Raw genomic sequence first — 22,188 nt, forward strand, 5'->3', positions numbered from 1 at the left:
GGGCAGGAGGAGAAGGGGACGACCGAGGATGAGGTGGCTGGATGGTATCATTGACTCGATGGACGTGAGTCTGAGTGAACTCCGGGAGTTGGTGATGGACAGGGAAGCCTGGCATGCTGCAATTCATGGGGTCGCAAAGAGTCGGACATGACTGAGCAACTGAACTGAACTGATATTAAGCATCAGCAGTGTTCCATGTCGTTCTTGGAAGCATGATCTTCATAGCTCGCCTTCTGCGTAGTATTTTGTGTGGGTATAATGGGCTCCATGCCTCCAAACCTTCAGTGATAAGAACAATGATAATTTCTATATTTTTTATGACTAAATTTTCCAAGTCTCTTAAAACAAAGATGTTTAAAGTCAAACTTGTTGGTCCTCCTCTTTGATTTCTTCTAAAACCACTAAGCTTAGGCAGCAGTTGGGGCATATCCGATTCTGTTCTCCCCTAGTGTGTCTGTGGCACGTCTATTCAACACATGCCGAGCCTCTGCTGTGGCAGTTACTGGCGACCCAAAAGTGAACAAAATCTGTCTCCACGCTCTTGGAGCCTGTGTTCTGGTGGGAGGAGACAGACAAAGCAAAAAATACGTTCAGTGTTGGGCAGTGATGTTCGGAAAAATAAAACAGGCCAAAGGGAATAGAGGGTGAGTCAGTGGGGCTGATGTTTTGGGAAGCAGGGAGGGAAGGGAAGGTCGCTCTGAAGTGACCTTGAGCGGAGAGCCAGACCGAGGACGGGAGGGAGCCCTGGTGAGGGGTTCAAGCAGAAGAGCAGTGAAAGCAAAGGCGAGGCCAGTGTGAAAGCTCAGGGTAGGCGGGCACTTGGCATATTTGAGGAAGAGAGCTGCTTGGGTGCCTAGAAGGTGCTCATCAGGGAGAGTGGTAACTCCAGACAATAGCCAGAGGCTCAGCCCTGCTGGCCAGTGTGGAGGGTTTTGAGCAGAAAAGGTGATGTGAGCGTGTACTTAGGATGTGAGACCCTCAACTTGCTAATCACTTACCTCTGCACCCTTCATCAAAGCATCCATCCATTCCTCTTCCATTGTTCTGTTAGCCCTTTCTCATCCACTTGAAGAGCTGACTGTGTTTTCTGTACTCACTCGTTGCCTCATCCGTCACTTTCCTTCAACAGTGTTGCACGTTTAATGTTGGTTTTTTTAAGATTTTATTCGCTGGTAATCTTTTCCCTGTACTATTCTTTGTTGAGGATTTTCCTTGACCGTCGTTCCTTAACTGTTTTTCCAAATGGCTTTAATTTTCTTAGGTTCTTAGTAAAAATGCTGTTGGCCCCTGATCGAGATTGCATTCTTTGTAAATTAATTTGAGGCGTGTTGACATTTGTATTTGGTTTTCCCATTAAGGGCCAAGTCTGTATCATGCAAAAATTTAAAAACAGGATCATTCCTGTTTTTTACTTTATTTTGTTGTGGTTGATAAGAGGTGGTGCAATTCTGAAATAGCTGGTTATGGTGCCCAACCAGGAAAGGAGGCTATTTCATTCCATTCAAAAACATTTTATTAAATTCTTGCAATGTGCTAGGTACTGTGGACATTGAATCTAGAAATGAGGGCTCTGTATGGGATTTCAACTGGTTGGCAGGAGTTCAGAATTTGTTTTTGGTGTTAGGACAGAATTCTGTGAAAGAAACCACATTGCCCTTCTCTCTACATAAAGGAATAGTTTCTCAAAAGTGCATTGTAGATAGAATAAAAATAACAAGTTGCCAGAGCTTTTCAGAAGATGTCCTCGTATGTGCTGGCTAGAAAACCTAAAGCGATTATCAGTTGCTCAGTTAACATTTTAAAAAGGTTTTTCCCTACCAAGAAAGTAATCTGTGGCCAGTCTAAGTTTTATCCATCAGCAGTCTGATAAATCTACCTCCAAAACAAATCTCAAACCCATGTACTTTTCTCCATACCTACTGATGTCCCCATTTTGCTACTAACTCTCTAATTCAAGCCACCAGTATCTCTTTTTTAAAATCAATTTTTATTGTAGGGTGGTTGATCTGTAATGTGTTAGTTTCTGCTGTACAGCAAAGTGAATCAGGTGTACATACCCATATATCCACTCATTTTTAGATTCTTTTTGCATATAGGTCAGTACAGAGTATGGAGTAGAGTCCCCTGTGCTCTTCAGTAGATTATTATCTATCTCTAGCAATGTGAGTATGTCAGTCCCAGTCCCCTAGTTTACCCCCCTTGATGACCATAAATTTGTTTTCTATACCTGTGACTCCATTTCTGTTTTATAAGTTCATTTGTACCATTTCACATATAAGCAATGTCATATGATTTGTCTTTCTTTGACTTACTTCACTCAGTATGACAATCTCTAGGACCATCCATGTCACTGCAGATGGCATTATTTCATTCTTTATTTGTAGCTGAGTAGTATTCCATTGTATCCACTCCTCTGTGGATGGACATTTAGGTTGCTTCCATGTCCTGGCTGTTGTAACTAGGGCTACAGTGGACACTGGGGTGCGTGTATCTTTTTGAGTTACAGGTTTTATCCAGACACATGCCCAGGAGTGGGATTGCTGGATCATATGGTAGGTCTGTTTTTAGTTTTTTAAGAAACCTCCATATTGTTCTCCATAGTGACTGCACAAACGTATATTCTCACCAACAGTGTAGGATGGTTCCTTTTTCTCTACACCCTCTCCAGCATTTATTGTTTGTAGATTTTTGATAATGATGGCCATTCTGACCAGTGTGAGATGGTATCTTATTATAGTTTTCATTTTCATTTCTGTGATTTTGAGCATCTTTTCATGTGCCTCTTGGCCTGTGAGAATTGTCTATTTAGATCTTCTACCCATTAAAAAAAAAATTTTTTTTTTTAAAATTTTGAGCTGCATGAGCTGTTTGTAACTAGTATCTTTCACCTGGACCTTTGCTTTGTAACTTGTATCCTTGCTTTTCTCTTGCACTCATTTACAAGCTTTCCCCACACAGGCACTGTAGAGATCTTTTTTTTTTTTTTTTTAATTTTTATTACAGAAATTATCAGAGCTTAAAAAGAGTATAATTGGTGTAGAAATTATCCTCTCTCAGGCATTATCAGTAATCCGCTCACCAGATGTCATATTATTTTGTCTATAAATACTTAAATTCTTTTTTACAAGATATGGTCTTCCTTAAAAAAAAGTCGTGAATGTTGCACAACTCTGAATATACTAAAAACCATTGACTTGTACACTGTAGATGAGTAAATTATATGGTGTGTGAATTCTTTCAATAGAGCTATTAAGTAGCCACAATGGCACTATCCTGTTAATAATTTTGTAATTTCTCAAAAATCATCAAATAGCTAAAGTCCACGTTTCCCCAGATATTGTTGAAAAGTTCTTTTAACACACTTTGACAGAGTTTGAAACATAAGTCAGACCATGTTATTCTTTTAGCTAAAACCTTTCTGTGGCTTTCCATCATATTTAGGATAAAACCCAGACTCCTTGTACTGTTTCACAAAGGTCTGACCTACCAGCAAGCCTCACAGGATGTGACTTCTCTCTCCCTCTGCCTCTCTCTTGCCCACCTAACTGTTCCTACCTCAGGGCCTTTGCATCAGTTGTTGCCTCTGTGTGCAGGGCCTCTCCCCTGGATTCTCATGAGGCTGGACCCTTTCAGTTTAAACATCCTCCCTCAGAAAGACTTTCCTCATCAATCTTCTAGTCTCCAATCTGAAGTGGCATCTCGGTCATTCTTTTTCAGAACATTCACTTAAAAATGTTGGCCCAGCGTGGGTGGTGGTTGTTAGTTGCTGAGTTGTGTCTGACTCTTTGCGACCCAATGAACTGCAGCACGCCAGGCTCCTCTAACCTTCACTATCTTCCGGAGCTTGCTCCAACTCATGTCCATTGAGTCAGTGATGCCATCCAGCCTTCTCATCCTCTGTGGCCTCCTCCTCCTGCCCTCAGTCTTTCCCGGTATCAGTCTTGCCAGTGAATTGGCTCTTTGCATCAGGTGGCCAAAGTATTGGAGCTTCAGCATCAGTCCTTCCAATGAATATTCAGGATGGATTTCCTTTAGGATTGATTGGTTTGATCTCCTTGCTGTCCAAGGGACTCTCAAGAGTCTTCTCCAGCACCAGAGTTCAAAAGCATCAGCTCTTCGGCCCTTAGCCTTCTTTATGGTCCAGCTCTCACAGCCATACTTGACACCTGTAAAAACCATAGCTTTGAGTTTACAGACCTTTGTCAGCAAAGTGATGTCTCTGCTTTTTAGTATGTTGTCTGGGTTTGTCATAGCTTGGGTTATTATTTGCTATATCCTGTTTTATTAATTTGTCTGTCTTTCCCTTTTTCTGTATCACTGCCCCCCAATTTTTTTCTGTCCTGTTCACTACTGAATCCCCACTGCCTGAAATATTGTCACATAATAGACTCATTAGACAATTTTACAAAAAATTGTCCTACACATACCAGGTGATTGGTATTTATAAAAAGTTTATTTGATAGAATGTGTCACTTCCTGTGTAAATAGAGTTCCAGTCTGATAGGTTATTTCTTCAAAGACCTAGGTTTTTTTTGATTTTTTTATTTGTAAATATCTTTTGTTTCTCTGGGCTTCCCTTGTGGCTCAGATGGTAAAGTATCTGCCTGCAATGCAGAAGACCCAGGTTCAGTCCCTGGTTGGGGATGATCCTCTGGAGACAGGAATAGCTACCCGCTACGGTATTCTTGCCTGGAGAATTCCGTGGACAGAGCAGCCTGGTGAGTTACAGTCCGTGGAGTCGCAAAGAGTCGGACTCCACTGAGCGACTAACACTTTCGCCTTTGTTTCTCTAGGAATTGGAAACTCTTGAGGGTATGAGATGATTGTTTAGTTTGTATCCTTTACATAGTGCTCACTTCAGAACTCATTAATTTACACACAAATTCTGTTTTTGTCATTTGGCACAACACAGTGCTTGTGTGTGTAAGCTTGAGAAAGTTACCGTGACACCTTGCTGGCTTCATTCTCTGTGATCCCTTTTTCCTTTTGTCCTCAGTTGTGGACCATCACAGACTTAGTCTGTGAGTTGTCTCTGCCTCCTATTCTCCAGCGAGATAGCTTAAGAGCAGCTGTGATGAGCTGAATAATGCTCCCCCAGTGATGTGGTTAGTTGAGTATCTGGAGATAGTGAGAGAATCCTGAATTCTCCAGGTGGGCCCAGTGTAATCACGAGGGTCCTTCCTTTTGGGGAGGAGGCAGGAGGATCAGAATATTGAGAGAGAAAAAATGTAAGCAGAGGTTGGAATGATGCACTTTGAAGATGGAGGGAGGGACCACAAATCAAGGGATGTGGGCGACCTCTGGAAAAGGCAAAGAAAGAGATGCTCCCCAAGAGTCTCCAGAGGATGGCAGGCCCGCCAGCAGCCTGGTTATTGGCCCAGTGAAACTGTGGATTCATGACCTCCCCAGGTGTAAGGAAGTCATTTGTATTGTTTTAACCCACAATGTGCGTGCTAAGTCGCTTTAGTCGTGTCTGACTCTGTGTGACCCTATGGACTGTAGCCCGCCAGGCTCCTCTTGCCATGGGATTCTCCACGCAAGAATATTGGAGTGGGTTGCTGTGCCCTCCTCCAGGGGATCTTCCCACCCAGGGATCGAACCCATGTCTCTTACATCTCCTGTATTGCAGGGGTAATTTATTACAACAGCAGTAGGAAACTGACGGATTGACTTTCGGCAAGAAAGCCTGAATGATCACAGAACTTATCCAGAGTGTTCAGAATTTAGTTTGACTTGCTGGCTTAATAGTTACTGAAAAAGAGGCTGTAAAGAATTGAGATGGCAACTTCAGGTAGGTGATTTGGGTTGTGGTTGATGGCATAGGAAAGATTATTACGTGCTGTCATAGCAGCATCAGTTTTTAGTAGAATTAAGCTCTTGATAGCTTGCTTTCTTGTATTTACACAGATCAGAAGCCTCTTGATCTTGCCCAGGGTGCTGAAATGAAACATGTTCTTGTTGGTAATAAGGTATGTGGTAATGGATTGCATTTGTATATGTAGAAAGAAAATTTGAGTTCTTGAAACACATAGATGCGCTTTTAACAAAAACGTGTTCTTTTTTAATAGATCATACACAAAGCTTTGAAACGATACGAAGGTCCTCTCTGGAAGGTAGGTTGGAATGAGTTTTTAATTATAATACTGGGAAAGAAGATTTCTTAGGTGATCTCTTGTTAAAATTTGTTTTCATTATTTTCTGAAGTATGTGATTTAGTAATTATTTGATCTTATAATGTAAACCATTGTTTTACTGCTGGACTTCATTAGGCATCCAGTGATTGTAGCAATTAACTGTCTCTTGTGTTGGTCTGACACCTTTAGATGGCCAAGTTTGTACAGAGCAGAGTGGAGGGATTTTTTTTCTTAAGGATAGGATTATACTATCATTTTTGTTACGAACATTGATCTGTAGAATACTCACGAGGAATTTAATATTAAATTGTCACAGAACACACATGTAAAATCTTTCTGGTTTATAAACATTTCTTTGCGTTTTAGAGTTGTTATTTTCTAGAATTAACTATTTCGGAGCACGTAGTTTCTTCTGCATTTGAAAGCGCTCCTTCTGTATATTTATGTACAAGTCTGTTTGTAGTGTAGAAAATTTAGGATAATTTTCTTTTTTTAGAAGCTCTTTCAGAACTTTGAGGAAATTGTCTTTGAAGCCCACAACTGATACATTTCCCTGTAAATATCCTAGCACGGTATTGTCAGAACTGTAGACCGTGTTCATTGTTCATCTTACCAGTATGGCATTGCTTCTGCTCCTGTCACTCGGTAGGGTGTTTTCATTTCTGCACCCAGTTTCTAGGTGATGTTTGATCATGTTTGAGTGTGCAGTGGTACTGTCAAGATGAAAGGCTCAGACAGAACTATCATAACTTAATTACTTTTTATCAGTCAAGTATTTGAATCTAGATGTATCAGCTTGGAAAAATCTGTGTTATTTTCCCCTTAGAGTTCAAGGTTTTTTGGCTGGAGGTTATTCTGGGTAGTGTTAGAACATGGAGTCCTCTCATGGTATAGGAAACAGTAAGTATTATGATCTTTAATACTTCTTGAGTCTCAGCATGTACATTTTGAATGATTAAAACTTTTCACTAATCTCTTTTCCTTTCGCCTTGATAATTTATATTTATTTTGAAGGCCCGATGCAGTCCATAATGCTTATCGCCAGGGATGCAAACACCTAACTCAAGCAGTATGCACGGTAGGATGACACACGCATCTTTTGCTTAAACTGTGAACTCAGTCCTGCAAGTGGTTGTGCTCAGTCATTGGAATAAGCTGCTTTGTAAAATCTTGGGGGTGGAAAGCTGTGACTTAATTCCAGAAAGTTCCATAAAGCAAAACTTGAATTTGGATGCACCAGCAACTATTTACGAAGTGTTTGCATTGTAATAGGTATTATAAATAATCTGGAGATGATTTAAAGCAAGCCAGAGTTGTGTGCAGATACTCTGCCATTTTCTATAAGGGGCTTGTGCTTCCGTAGATTTTGGTATTCTACTCGTATATCTGTCGCCCACAGATATAGAGGGATGACTGCATATGTTTTTACTTGAGAACAAGTAAAGTTGTGGAATTCCATTTAAAAACTATAATCAAGTTTTTTTAAAAGTTGGTGTATTGTGGGATAAGAGAAGCATGATCCAAAAACATTTATACAGAATATTTACCATTTTGTATGTGTATGTAATATATGTATGTGTACATATTAACACATGTGTATGCACGTAGATATCTATATATGTGCGTGTACGTGTGTCTTTGAACGTGGGTACATCTGGATAATGAAAATTTTTCTGGTGGTAAAATTTAAAGCCTGTATCAAAATCAGGATGTTTAGGTTCTCCATAATCCCATCTGGCTGTTTTACTAGCCAGGAGAAAAGAGTTTTTCCTCCGTGAAGATTAGTCTAAGACTGGAGCCTGGACACACTTGTTAGCTTGCTGCTTCAGTTTCTTTAGGGTTGTCAGCATGCCACAGAGGTGCACCCTTTTTTTAAAGCATAGGACCCAGGACTTCCCAGGTGGTCCAGAGGCTAAGACTCTGCAGTTCCAGTACTTTCACTGCGCAGGGTGTGGGTTTGATCCTTGGTCAGGTAACTAAGATCTCACGTACTGCACAGCCAAAAGTAAACTGATAGCACCATTTAAAAACAAAAACAACAAAAAACCCAGCACCCACCTTTCTATGTGAACACTACTGGGGGACCAGCAGCACCACCCTGGAGATGTCACAGGCTCGGTCCCCTGCCTCTGCAGTCCAGCCTCCTTACACACCTGGTCCCTCAGTGTCCTTACACCTCTTTCTCCCTTGCATTGGACCAGAGGGCCAGGGAAGTGCTGTCTAGTCTCAGCCATCTAATCTTCTCTTTTGTTGGTGCTTCCCAGCCATTCTCATTTGTTCCAGCTTTTGATTCATTTACTGAACTCAAAGGCTTTTCCTCAATTGGGTTCTTTCTCTTTCTTTTTTTGGTTGTTGTTCTTTCTCATTCTTGTCTACCTTAAAAAATCACAGAAGTTGTTCCCTGATCCTTTTAAAATTTCCTGATCTTTAATTTCTTTAGAATTGCTTAGATCCTTCTACGTTACGCTTCACCTTGTTTATAGTTTTTGCTTCTTCTATAAACATCTGCTTAAAGCCTGCGTTTAGGAACCCATATGGATCCACTGAAGGTGATGGGCATTAAATGAGTGACTACTATGAGGCAGGCTCTGTTTACATTCTAGACTCTAAAGGTAGATGCTTAGATCATTGATTTGAGACCTTTTTTCTTTGCTAATATAGATGTTTATATCTATAAGTTTCTTTTTAAAAAAATTATAGTAAAATACACATAATGTAAAAGCTTACCTTCTTAGCCATTTTTAAGTTCAGTAGTGTTAACTCTGGGCTTCCCTAGTAGCTCAGCTGATAAAGAATCCGCCTGCAATGTGGGATACCTGGGTTCAATCCCTGGATTGGGAAGATTCCTTGGAGGAGGGCATGGCAACCCACTCCAGTAGCAACCCACTGCCTGGAGAATCCCCATGGACAAAGGAGCCTGGCGAGCTATAGTCCATGGGGTTCCAAAGAGTGGGACATGACTGAGTTACTCGGCAGCAGCAGCAGTGTTGACTGTATTCACTTTGTTGCCCAGCAGATCTCTAGAACTTTCTCATCTTGCAGAACTGAAGCTTGATACACATGCAAGAGCACCTCTCTATTTCCCATACCCCCACCCCCTGGCAACCACCATTCTACTTGCCGTTTCTATGCTTTGACTACTTTAATAGATATCTCACCTGAGTGGAATTATACAGTAATTGTCAGGTTTATTTCACTTTGCATAACATCCTTAAGGGTCATCCATGTTATAGCATGTGACAGTATTTCTCTTCTTAAGGCTGAATAATATTCCACTGTTAGGTATAGACCACATTAACTTTATCTGTTCTCTATTAATGGATGTTTGAATTGTTTCCACCTTTTGGCTGTTGTGAATAATGCTGCTATAAACAGGAGTGTGAAAATGTCTCCTCAAGTTCCTGCTTTCATTTCTTTTGGATGTAAACGTTGGTGTGGAATTGGTGGCTCATGTGGTGATTCTGGTTTTAATTTTGTAAGGAATTCTTGTACTGGTTTCCATAGCATCTGCGCCGTTTTACATTCGTATCAACACTGCTCCACTTTCTCCACATCCTCCCCGCAACACTTATTTCAGAGGGTTTGGTTTGTTTCTTTGCCATCCTAATAGGTATGAAATGGCATCTAACTACAGTTTGATTTTCATTGCCTTGATTATTAGTGATATTGACCATCTTTTCATGTACTTATTGACCACTTGTATATTGTCTTTGGAGAAATGCCTGTTTAATTTTCTTGCCCATTTTTTAATCGTTTTATTTTTTTTTTCCTTGTTGGTATTGAGTTGTAGGAGTTCTTTGTCTGTTCCAGATATTATCTCCTTATCAGGAACATTCTTTTTTAATATTTATTTTTTATTTAAATATTTGCAATATTTTCTCCAATTTCATAGGTTGTCTTTTCACTCTGCTAATAATGTTCTTTGCATAGACGTTTTATGTAGTCTAATTTATGTTTTTTTCTTTTGTCACTTGGACTGTTGGTATCACATCCAGGAAGCCATTTCTAAGTCCAGGGCCATGAAACTTTCTTCCCATGTTTTCTTGTAAGGGTTTTATAGTTTTAGCTCTGACCTGAGGCATCTGTTTCTCCTTGGCTGTAGGTGGTGGCCTTCTTGCTGCGCCCTCACATGGCTTTTTCTGTGTGTGCAGGCATCCCTGCTTCCTCCTTCTCTCCTTGTAAGGACATCAGTCATACTGGACTAGGGTCCCACCCTTATGATCTCATTTCACCTTAATTACCCCTTTTAAAACCTTATAAAAGCCCTATCTCCAAATGTAGCTTCACTGGGGTTTAGGGCTTCAACATATAAAGCCCTTAATCTGGTTGAGAAGTTCTTTTTCCTTTCCTAGTTAACTGAGAGTCCTCTTTATGAAAATCTGTTGAACTTTATTAAATGCTTTTCCCATATTATCAAAATGCTCATATAGTTTTACTCATTTTGTTAATATGATTATGTTGATAGACTTTAGGGTGTTAAAATCAATCTTACACTTTTGGGACAAAGCTCACGAGGTTGTGATATACTACCATTTTAGTATATTGTTCATAGTGAATAGTGAAGTCGTTCAGTCGTGTCTGACTCTTTGCGACCCCATGGACTGTAGCCTACCAGGCTCCTCTGTCCATGGGATTTTCCAGGCAATAGTCCTGGAGTGGACTGCCATTTCCTTCTCCAGGAGATCTTCCCAACCCAGGGATCGAACCCGGGTCTCCTGCATTGTAGACAGATGCTTTACCGTCTGAGCCACCAGGGAAGTCTGATACTGTTCATAAATACTTTGTTAAGAATTTTTGCTTTTTTGTTCATGATGGTTATTGGTTTATATTTCTCCTGTGGTGTTCGTATTTCTCCAGTGGTATTATCTGGTCTCACATAATGAACTGGAAAGTGTTCTTTTTCAGTTTTCTAGAAGAGTTTGTATAGGATTACGTTACTGCTTCCTTAAATACTCACTAGAATTTGCCTGTGCAGTCACGTGGGCCAGGGTGTGTGTGTGTGTGTGTGTGTGTGTGTGTGTATGTGTATGTGTATGTGTGTGTCTGTGTGTGTGAGGATTGTCGTTACAAATTTGACTTGTTCAGTTGCTATAGGGCTATTCATATTTTCTATTTCTTCTTGGGTCGGTGTTTGTAATTTTTGCCTTTCAAGGAATTTGTCCATTTTCTTTTGGCTATAAAACTTAGGGTAATAATATTCTCTTGTGTTTTTAATGTCTTTGTGATAGGTAATGTACACTCTTTTGCTCTTTATATTGGTAATTTATGTCTTCTCTTTTTTCCAAAGATCTGCCTAGCACTTTGTCACTTTTATTTTTGAAGTGACTGATTTCATTGAAATTTTTCTTATGATTTCATTCTCTTGATTTCATTGAAAATTTTCTCAGGCTTTTGCTATTTCATTGATTTTTGTTCGTTTTAAAGAATTTCTCCATGTTTTGGGCTTAATTTGCTCTATTTTATAGTTTCTTAAGGTTATAGCTTAGATTATTCAAATTACCGTACAATTCAAAATATATTCTAATTCCTGTTGTGATTTCTTGTTTGAACCAATGGATGTTTAGGAGTGTGTTGTTAAATTTCCAAATAGTTGGAGTTTTCATGATTGTGTTTTTGATTTACAATTTCATTTTGGTCATTGCACATTTTCTATATGATTTCCATCTTGTCAGATTTATTGAGACTTGCTTGATGACTCTACATATGGATTATTGTGGAGAATGCACTAGAGAATAATGTGTATTTTGCTCTTGTTGGCACGTCCTATAAACATTCAGTCATGATGGTTGGTAGTGTTGTTTAGATCTTTTGTGTCTTGCTGACATTTTTTTCATTGTGTCAATTGCTGAGAGAATGGTATTTAAACTCCGGATATATTTGTAGCATTATTTATTTCTGTTATTGATCACATGCATATTTATGATTTCTTCCTGATTAATTGACCCTTTTATCGTTATCTGGTGGCCATCTTTATCTCCTGTAATAATGTATTTTGTTTTGAAATCTGTTCTGTTTGATATTAATATAACCTTTCAGCCCTTATGGTTATTGTTTATATAATATCTCTTTTTGTATCTACTTTCAACCTACCTATATCTTTATATTTATTTTCTGTCTCTTGGAGATCGTATATATTTGGGTCCCTGTTAACCATTCTGACATTTTTTACCTTTTAATAGAATTTCTTTTGAGATTGTGGTCCACTTTTTTGGATGGTATCACTAATGTTAAGTTCTAGAGATCCTGGATCCTATTATTTTTCTCCATTGAAGGTTATTTCCATTGTTTCAGGTCATTTTCGTGGCCAGGTTTGGATTGTAAACTCTGTTTCTCATATAGTGGCTCTGGTCTGCATTCAGCTAGGCAGTATCTCAGCAACTGCTTGGAATCTATTTTCTGTGCATCAGTTAGACATGTGAACAGAGTCGGGGAATCCCATCTCTCTCTTTCCTTTGGAGGACTCCCCTACTGTCTCTAGTATTTATGGCTGCCCAGAGATAGACTGTTATCTAAGTACACCCTCGCTGCTGTTGTGTCCCCCCAGGACTGTGCTACCTCAGTGAACAGTTTTGGGGATTTGAAGTGTTAATTGCTCAGTTGTGTCCGACTCTTTGCTACCCTGTGGACTGTAGCCCACCAGGCTCCTCTGTCCATGGGACTCTCCAGGCCAGAATACTGGAGTGGTTTGCCATTCCGTTCTCCAGAGTATCTTCTCAACCCAGGGATCGAACCTAGGTCTTCTGCATTGCAGGCAGATTCTTTACCTTCTGAGCCACTTGGGAAGCTGAACTTGGTTGCAAGGTGACGTGCTCTCCCATCGAGTCGGCCAGCCCTTGTTCAGACTCCAGCTCTTCCTTTTCTACTCCTCATGCTTTTACACGCAGTTCATTTTCTATACTCACATCAAATAAAAGGTTCAGGAGAGTGGCATGAATAAGAAACTGGAGCTCTGGTATCTAAAGGACTTTGTAGCCCAAGTGCATGCTATGTTAAATATTTAATAGGATGAGGGAAAAAACTATATACCTAGTGTATATTATTAGTATTTACTTTGAGTAATGAAGCATATGAAAGCCAGACTTGATGTAGATAAGCTGCAATGCATTTGATACTCCCAACATTACTACTTTTTTCTCAGTATTTTAAATGTTTACTTGGGTAAATTCATATTGATGTATGGCAAAACCAATACAATATTATCAAGTAATTAAAAAAAATAAATGTTTACTTGGGTATTATTGTCATGTTAATAGTGTTGATTTTATGTGTGGATCATTTAAGGGTTCTGTTTTATGGGCATGAATGGTATTGTCTTACTGACTTCTTTGTATCCAAGGTAAAATCCACTGATAGCTGCCTCTTCTTTATTAAATGCTTCGATGACACTGTTCATAGCTTCAGGGTTCCCAAGAACAGCCTTCAGCAGACAAGAGAGGTACTTTTATGGATTTATTTGTCTTTTGTAAAACAACATTTAAGGACATAAAGAATATCAAATAGGCTCAATATTAACATCTACCCTCTGATTATTGATTATTATTTTTAATGGGAGTGATGATATAAAACTTTTGAAATTTGGCTTATGAATTAATTCTTTATCAACATGTACCTGCAGATATTTTAAGAGTTTGCTTCTGTGAAAATAAGGGGCCCTTAGTTGTTTTAGAAAAAAGCCTAAATGATTATTCAGTCTGCCCCTGAATTTATAGGTGAAGAAACTTAAGACGGTAAGATTAAAGTGCCCTCTTAGGATCCTGCACCTGGCAAGCGACAGAGCCTGGCTCCAGCCCAGGTGTTCTGCTTTATTACACTGTAGACTCAGCCTCTCTCTGTGGTAATTTGAATGATAGCAGCAAGCAAGAAAATTGGGATTAATGTGACAAAAATTCATTGTGTAGTTATTTAATGGAGACTCCATATTCCTTTAGATCAAGGCAGTATTGTAAACTTACCTTGTTTTTTTTATAAATTATATAAGGGGCTAAAAGGATCTGTTCTCCAGGGGCTTCCCTAAGTAGTGGGCTTCCCTGATAGCTCAGTTGGTAAAGAATCTGCCTGCAGTGCAGGAGACCCCGGTTCAATTCCTGGGCTGGGAAGATCTGCTGGAAAAGGGATGGACTACCCACTCCAGTATTGTTGGGCTTCGCTTGTGGCTCAGCTGGTAAAGAATCCACCCAATGCGGGAGGCCTGGGTTCAATCCCTGGGTTGGGAATATCTCCTGGAGAAGGGAACAGCTACCCACTCCAGTATTCTGGCCTGGAGAATGCCAGGGACTATAAAGTCCATGGGGTTGCAAAAAGTCAGACATGATTGAGCAACTTTCACTTTTTCCTAAGCAGTGCAGCGTATAAGAATCTGCTTACCAGTGCAGGAGACATGGGCTCGATCCCTGGTCTAGGAAGAGCCTATGTAACACCTACTGAGCCTGCGCTCGAGAGCCTGGGAGCCTTTGCCGCTGAGCCCATGTGCCCTTGAGCCCGTGCTCTGCAACGAGAGAAGCCACCACAATGAGAAGCCCTCACACAACTGGAGAGCAGCCCCCGCTCTCAGCTGCTAGAGAAAAAGCCTGTGCAGCCAAAAATAAATATACAAAATAAAAATTTTCCTAAAAATGTGTTTTCCAGAATGATTAACTTTTGCCTTGCAGAGATACACTAAACAATCCAAACCATGTCTGTCCTAACGTTTCATAAAAGGGTAAGATTTCATCCTGAGAAATGCTGTGAGAAATGAGGTGGAAGTTAGGTAGGTATTTTTAGGGCAAACATTCCATCTTTTTGTAAATCAGTGATTCTTCAAAAACAGTAAAAGTTAAAACATCAGGGCAATTTTTTGACTGTCTTAAAATGATCTGAGTTTCTTGTGCTTATGGTAACTTAGTAAATTGTTGCTAGATGTATTATTATGCAATAACTTACTCAACAGAGTTGAGAACCTATAATTAAGTGAAAAATTCTCCACCCATTGTTTTGTTTTTGTAATGTGTTTCAGTATTAATATGAATGAATACACAAACTTACAGATGATGTTTTTTAAAGGATTGGGAAAATTTTTTATCCAGACACATCATAAACAAGAGATGTGCATCATTACTTCATTGTTGGGTGTATTTTGCTTTGTTTTTTTGAAGCCATAATATTTTTTTTCTCCATGTAAATTTTATGCTTTTCAGGTTGTCATAATATGTGTTTTGAGTTAAAAGTGTATTTCACTTACTTAAATCCTTGGATTATCTCAGGACTGGCTGGAAGCAATAGAAGAGCATTCTGCTTACAGCACGCACTACTGTTCCCAAGACCAAGTGACTGATGATGAAGAAGACGATGCAGTTTCTGCTGTAGACTTGAAGGAATCCTTAGAGGTAAGTAGAAAATGTAACTTGACCTGTACAGCTAACTCTCAGGTTTTACTAAGAATATTTTTCTTAATATCAGGTTTTGAAATTAAGATTTTTATCCACAATGCAAATAGTATTACTCTTTTAGTAATATTCTTCTGCTGTTTATACTGTCTCTCTTATGGTAATAACTATCAAATATCTCTGTAAATAGGCTGTAATAATAGGCATGTGCCTACGTATATCTTTTTTGGTTAATATGTTTATGCTGTGATCAGATTATCATTCTCTCTGAAAGCTGCTGCCAGGAGGGGAGGCATGCATTGCTTGTCTTACTGCCCTTTATGACTTCACTGTATATTTCAGAGTTTAAATAATGCAACCATAGTGATACCTTCCCTGGTCTGTAGTTTCATTTAAAAGCACGTGTAATCTCTAACTTTCTTGATTAGAGGTAAGGTTAAAGCATCAGTGATGAATGGAGAGGCCCTCATCTGAAGTGACATCAATACCTCATCCGTAGAACACACCAACATAAGTAATTGAAATGAAATAGGTATCTTTTTTCTTGGCATCAGTTTTGTGGCTGTACCTTTTAAATGATGAATGGGTTTGGAAGAATTAGAACTACAAAAGGATAATACGTTTTGATTTAAATAATTATATCAGAACATGTGAATTTGCCTACTAAATTTAATCTTTTTTTAAATGAAATGAATTTATTGCAGAATTTGAATGTTTCTACATCAACAACTTTAGTGAATTTAAGTTTACTAATATCTAAGGAGTTTTATTGACTTAAGTAAGTAAGTAAAGTCACTCGGTCGTGTCCGACTCTTTGTGACCCCGTGGACTGGAACCCACCAGGCTCCTCAGTCCATGGGATTCTCCAGGCAAGAATACTGGAGTGGGTTGCCATTTCCTTCTCCAGGGGATCTTCCTGACCCAGGGATCGAACCCAGGTCTCGCACATTGGAGGCAGACACTTTAACCTCTGAGCCACCAGGGAAGCCCTTTATTGACTTAAGGATCTATCAACTTAAGAGATTCAGATATTTTGAATCCCTAATCTTATTATGGAACATGAAAAAATTTGAGCCCTTCCATGTTTGTTGAAGACATTCCCCAGAAGTTGACTGTTGCCTTACCAGCACCCCTTCTCTTTTAAAGCCGAATTTGTAAAATGACAACCATAAACATAATTTTCAGATCGGTGAACTTTGCAAAAGTAACATGTAGCAGAACATCTAAGTAACATTAAACTGTTCAAATAAATAAAGAAGGTTTAAATTTCTATACCCAAAGTCATGTGAGACAAGTAAAAAATAAAACTGTGCTAAATATTTTAACTTTTAATCAGTGTTCCTTAAGTGAAAAGAAATCCTTCCCTATTTATGTACCCTCAACAAAAGGGTAAATAATAAAACCTGGAAGGGCTTACAAGGCAAGACAACTTCTTTCCCAGGATTACGGTAATTTTAAGACCTTTTTAATGGAAGCTACAGGTAAAATATAAGTATACTAAGTTGCATATCATTGAAAAACTTCCTTGAGGAAATGTTTCTTCTTTAGCTTCATTTTCCAACTTTAGAGTTATCAAGCACAACTCTATCTTTTATTCCTTAGTTGAATATTGTGTTCTTATGTTAACTTTAAAGTCATGAGGTTTTTGCCTTGTAGATTTTATAGCACCTGAAGTTGGTGAGAGTTTCAGCCAATGTTAAGTACTTGAGGTTTTGCAGGTTTACACTTACTCTTTCTAGCAGAAGTTGAATCCTTCCCTCTGTCTCGATTTCTGGAGGTTGGTCAGAAAAGGTAAAATCTGACATGAGCCTGAATTGTAGCTTGTGGTAGACCCGCTCCAGAACACCCTCAGTCCTTGGACTCTTAGGTTGCAGAGAAATACTGGGACCAATTTGTGAAATAGATCTATTCTAGATGTCTATAGATTTGTCTTAGTCTTCAGTCTGTCACTGTCTCAAGGTTTGGCCTACAGGGAGAAAAGTGTAAGACAAATCATAAAAATATTGGCCTTACAGTGTTGCCTTCATGGCAACTTGAAAGTATTTCTGAAATAAAAACTGGAAGAGAAATTAAAGCAGGTGTTGGTATAGAACTTTACTGTCTAATATGATTGCTACTAGATACATGTGACTATTTACACTTAAATGAATTAGAGTTAAATGAAAAATCCAGGAACTTTTTTTTTTAATTTTTGTAGCTGTGCTGGGTCTTCATTGCTCTAGTTGTAGCAAGCGGGGGCTACTGTCTAGCTGCAGAGGGCCAGCTTCTCACTGTGGTGACTTCTCTCATTGCAGAGCACAGGCTCTAGGGCGCATGGGCTTCAGTCGTTGCTTTAAAGCCCAAGCTGAACAGTTGTGGCACACGGGCTTAGTTGCTCCTTAACATGTGGGGTCTTCTGTGACCTGCAGTCTAGCCTGTGTCTCCTGCATTGGCAGGTTGATTCTTTACACTGAGCTACCGGAGATGTCCTAGTTCCTTATTTTAATTAGCCACATTTCAAGTGTGCAGCATTTCGGACTCTCTTGTTGACCATGATGGCTGCTCCATTTCTTCTAAGGGATTCCTGTCCACAGTAGTAGATGTAATGGTCATCTGAGTTAAATTCACCCATTCCAATCTATTTTAGTTCACTGATTCTTAAAATGTTGATGTTCACTCTTGTTATCTCCTGTTTGACCACTTCCAATTTACCTTGATTCATGGGCCTAACATTCCAGGTTCCTATGCAGTATTCTTTACAGCATCAGACTTGACTTCCATCACCAATTACATCCACAGCTGGGTGTTGTTTTTGCTTTGGCTCTGTTTCTTCATTCTTTCTGGAGTTACTTCTCTGCTGTTTTCCAGTAGCATATTGGGCACCTACCAAACTGAGGAGTTCATCTTTCCTGTCTTTTTGCCTTTTCATACTGTTCATGGGGTTCTCAAGGCAAGAATACTAAAGTGGTTTGCCCTTCCCTTCTCCGGTGGACCATGCTTTGTCAGAACGCTCCACCATGACCTGTCCGTCTTGGGTGGCCCTACACAGCATGGCTCATAGTTTCATTGAGTTAGACAAGGCTGTGGTCCATGTGATCAGTTTGATTAGTTTTCTGTGGTTGTGGGTTTCATTCTGTCTGCCCTTTAATGGAGAAGGATAAGAGGCTTATGGAAGCTTCCTTTTTTTTTAAAAAAAAATTTATTATTTTTTTTAAACTTTTTTTTTTAATTTGTTTTTTTTTAATTTTAAAATCTTTAATTCTTACATGTGTTCCCAAACATGAACCCCCCTCCCACCTCCCTCCCCATAACATCTCTGTGGGTCATCCCCATGTACCAGCCCCAAGCATGCTGTATCCTGCATCAGACATAGACTGGCGATTCAACTCTTACATGATAGTATACATGATAGTATACATGATAGAATGCTATTCTCCCAAATCATCCCACCCTCTCCCTCTCCCTCTGAGTCCAAAAGTCCGTTATACACAGCTGTGTCTTTTTTCCTGTCTTGCATACAGGGTCGTCATTGCTATCTTTCTAAATTCCATATATATGTGTTAGTATACTGTATTGGTGTTTTTCTTTCTGGCTTACTTCACTCTGTATAATCGGCTCCAGTTTCATCCATCTCATCAGAACTGATTCAAATGAATTCTTTTTAACGGCTGAGTAATACTCCATTGTGTATATGTACCACAGCTTTCTTATCCATTCATCTGCTGATGGACATCTAGGTTGTTTCCATGTCCTGGCTATTATAAACAGTGCTGCGATGAACATTGGGGTACATGTGTCTCTTTCAATTCTGGTTTCCTCGGTGTGTATGCCCAGCAGTGGGATTGCTGGGTCATTCCTGATGAGACTGACTGAGGGGGAAACTGGGTCTTGTTCTGATGGGCGAGGCCATGCTGCATAAATCTTTAATCCAATTTTCTGTTGATGGGCAGGGCTATGTTCCCTCCCTGTTGTTTGACCTGAGGCCAAACTGTGGTGGAGGTAATGAAGATAATGGTGACCTCCTTCAAAAGGTCCCAAGCACACACTGCCACACCCAGTGCCGTGAACCCTGCAGCAGGCCACTGCCAACCCACACCTCTGCCGGAGACTCCTGGACACGCACGGGCAAGTCTGGGTCAGTCTCTTGTGGAGTCCCTGTGCCTTTCTCCTGGGACCTAGTGCATACAAGGCTTTGTCTGTGCCCTTTAAGAGTCTGTTTCCCCAGTCCTGTGTAAGTTCTGGTGGCTCTGTGGAGGGGGTTAATGGCGACCTCCTCCAAGAGGGCTGATGCCGTACCCAGGTCTGCTGCACCCAGAGCCCCTGCCCCTGTGGCAGATCATTGCTGACCTGTACCTCCACAGGAGACACTCGAACACTCAAAGGCAGGTCTGGCTCAGTCTCTGTGGAGTCTCCTGGTGCACACAAGGCTTTGTTTGAGCCCTCTGAGCATCTCTGGCAGGTGTAAGGTTTTATTCTAAATGCGATTTTGCTCCTCCTACTGTCTTGCTGGGGCTTCTCCTTTGCCCTTGGACTTGGGTATCTTTCTTTTGCTGGGATCGAACATTCTTCTGTCAGTGGTTGTTCAGCAGTGAGTTTTAATTTTGGAGTTCTCTCAAGAGAAGATGAGCACACGTCCTTCTCTCCACCATCTTGCAAGCTAAATGTGGTACTTGGATGCAATCTCAAAAACGACAGAATGATCTCTTTTCATTTCCAAGGCAAAAGTGTCACAGTAATCCAAGTCTGTGCTCCAACCAGTAATGCTGAAGAAGCTGAAGTTGAACAGTTCTATGAAGACCTACAAGACCTTTTAGAACTAACACCCAAAAAAGATGTTCTTTTCATTTTAGGGGACTGGAAAGCAAAAGTAGGAAGTCAAGAAACACTTGGAGTAATAGGCAAATTTGGCCTTGGAGTACGGAATGAAGCAGGGCAAAGGCTAATAGCGTTTTGCTAAGAGAATGCACTAGTCATAGCAAACACCCTCTTCCAACAACACAAGAGAAGACTCTACACATGGACATCAGCAGATGTTCAACACTGAAATCAGATTGATTATATTCTTTGTAGCCAAAGGTGGAGAACCTCTACACAGTAAGCAAAAATAAGACCAGGAGCTGACTGTGGCTCAGATCATGAACTCCATATTGCCACATTCAGACTGAAATTGAAGAAAGTAGGGAAAACCACGGAGAAGGCAATGGCAACCCACTCCAGTGTTCTTGCCTGGAGAATCCCAAGGACGGAGGAGCCTGGTGGGCTGCCATCTGTGGGGTTGCACAGAGTCGGACATGACTGAAGTGACTTGGCAGCAGCAGCGGCAGCAGGGAAAACCACTAGACCATTCAGGTATGACCTAAATCAAATCCCTTATGATTATACATAGAAGTGAGAAATAGATTCAAGGGATAAGATCTGATAGAGTACCTGAAGAACAATGGGTGGAGGTTTGTGACATTGTACAGGAGGCAGGGATCAATACCATCCCCAAGAAAAAGATATGCAAAAAGGCAAAATGGTTGTCCTAGGAGGCCTTACAAATAGCTGAGAAAAGTGAAAGGCAAAGGAGAAAAGGAAAGATACACCCATTTGAATGCGGAGTTCCAAAGAATAGCAAGAAGAGATAAGAAAGCCTTCTTCAGCAATCAATGCAAAGAAATAGAGGAAAACAATAGAATGGGAAAGACTAGATATCTCTTCAAGAAAATTAGAGACACCAAGGGAACATTTCATGCAGAGATGGGCAAAATAAAGGACAGAAATGGTCTGGACCTAACAGAAGCAGAAGATATTAAGAAGAGGTGGCAAGAATACACAGAAGAACTGTACAAAAAAGATCTTCATGACCCAGATAACCACAATGTTGTGAACACTCACCTAGAGCCAGATATCCTGGAATACAAAGTTAAGTGGGCCTTAGGAAACATCAGTATGAACAAAGCTAGTGGAGGTGATGGAATTTCAGCTGAACTATTTCAAATCTTAAAAGATGATGCTGTGAAAGTGCTGCACTCAATATGCCAGCAAATTTGGAAAACTCAGCAGTGGCCACAGGACTGGAAAAGGTCAGTTTTCATTCCAATCCCTAAGAAAGGCAGTGCCAAAGAATGCACAAACTACTGCACAATTGCACTCATCTCACACACTAGAAAAGTAATGCTCCAAATTCTCCAGACCAGGCTTCAATAGTACGTGAACCATGAACTTCCAGATGTTCAAGCTGGTTTTAGAAAAGGCAGAACATCCAGTAATCAAATTGCCAACATCCGCTGGATCATCGAAAAAGGAAGAGTTCCAGAAAAACATCTACCTGTGCTTTATTGACTATGCCAAAGCCTTTGACTGCGTGGATCATAATAAACTGTGGAAAATTCTTAAAGAGATGCGAATACTAGACCACCTTACCTGTCTCCTGAGAAATATGTATGCAGGTCAAGAGGCAACAGTTAGAACTGGACATGGAAAAACAGACTGGTTCCAAATTGGGAAAGGAGTGCGTCAAAGCTGTATATTATCACCCTACTTATTTAACTTATATGCAGAGTACATCATGTGAAATGCCAGGCTGGATAAAGCACAGGCTGGAGTCAAGATGGCCAGGAGAAATATGAATAACCTCAGATATGCAAATGACAACACCCTTATGGCAGAAAGCGAAGAAGAACTAAAAAGCCTCTTGATGAAAGTAAAAGAGGAGAGTGAAAAAGTTGGCT

The 22,188-nt window shown here is 40.1% G+C and overlaps 1 protein-coding gene across 3 annotated transcripts in view; it reads left to right on the forward strand.

Moving 5' to 3' along the window:
• Positions 1 to 22,188, forward strand: part of OSBPL1A (oxysterol binding protein like 1A) — a 211,696-nt gene that overhangs the window by 44,165 nt on the left and 145,343 nt on the right. For all 3 annotated transcript variants that reach the window (XM_068994018.1, XM_068994019.1, XM_068994020.1), the window contains exons 8-13: positions 5,908 to 5,969; positions 6,069 to 6,113; positions 6,961 to 7,034; positions 7,149 to 7,212; positions 13,471 to 13,569; positions 15,374 to 15,496. In XM_068994018.1, the coding sequence (XP_068850119.1) occupies positions 5,908 to 5,969; positions 6,069 to 6,113; positions 6,961 to 7,034; positions 7,149 to 7,212; positions 13,471 to 13,569; positions 15,374 to 15,496 (467 nt within the window). The remainder of the gene's footprint in view (positions 1 to 5,907; positions 5,970 to 6,068; positions 6,114 to 6,960; positions 7,035 to 7,148; positions 7,213 to 13,470; positions 13,570 to 15,373; positions 15,497 to 22,188) is intronic.

The sequence above is a fragment of the Capricornis sumatraensis genome, chromosome 21 (assembly GCF_032405125.1).
Source record: "Capricornis sumatraensis isolate serow.1 chromosome 21, serow.2, whole genome shotgun sequence".
In the NCBI taxonomy this organism is placed as follows: domain Eukaryota; kingdom Metazoa; phylum Chordata; class Mammalia; order Artiodactyla; family Bovidae; genus Capricornis; species Capricornis sumatraensis.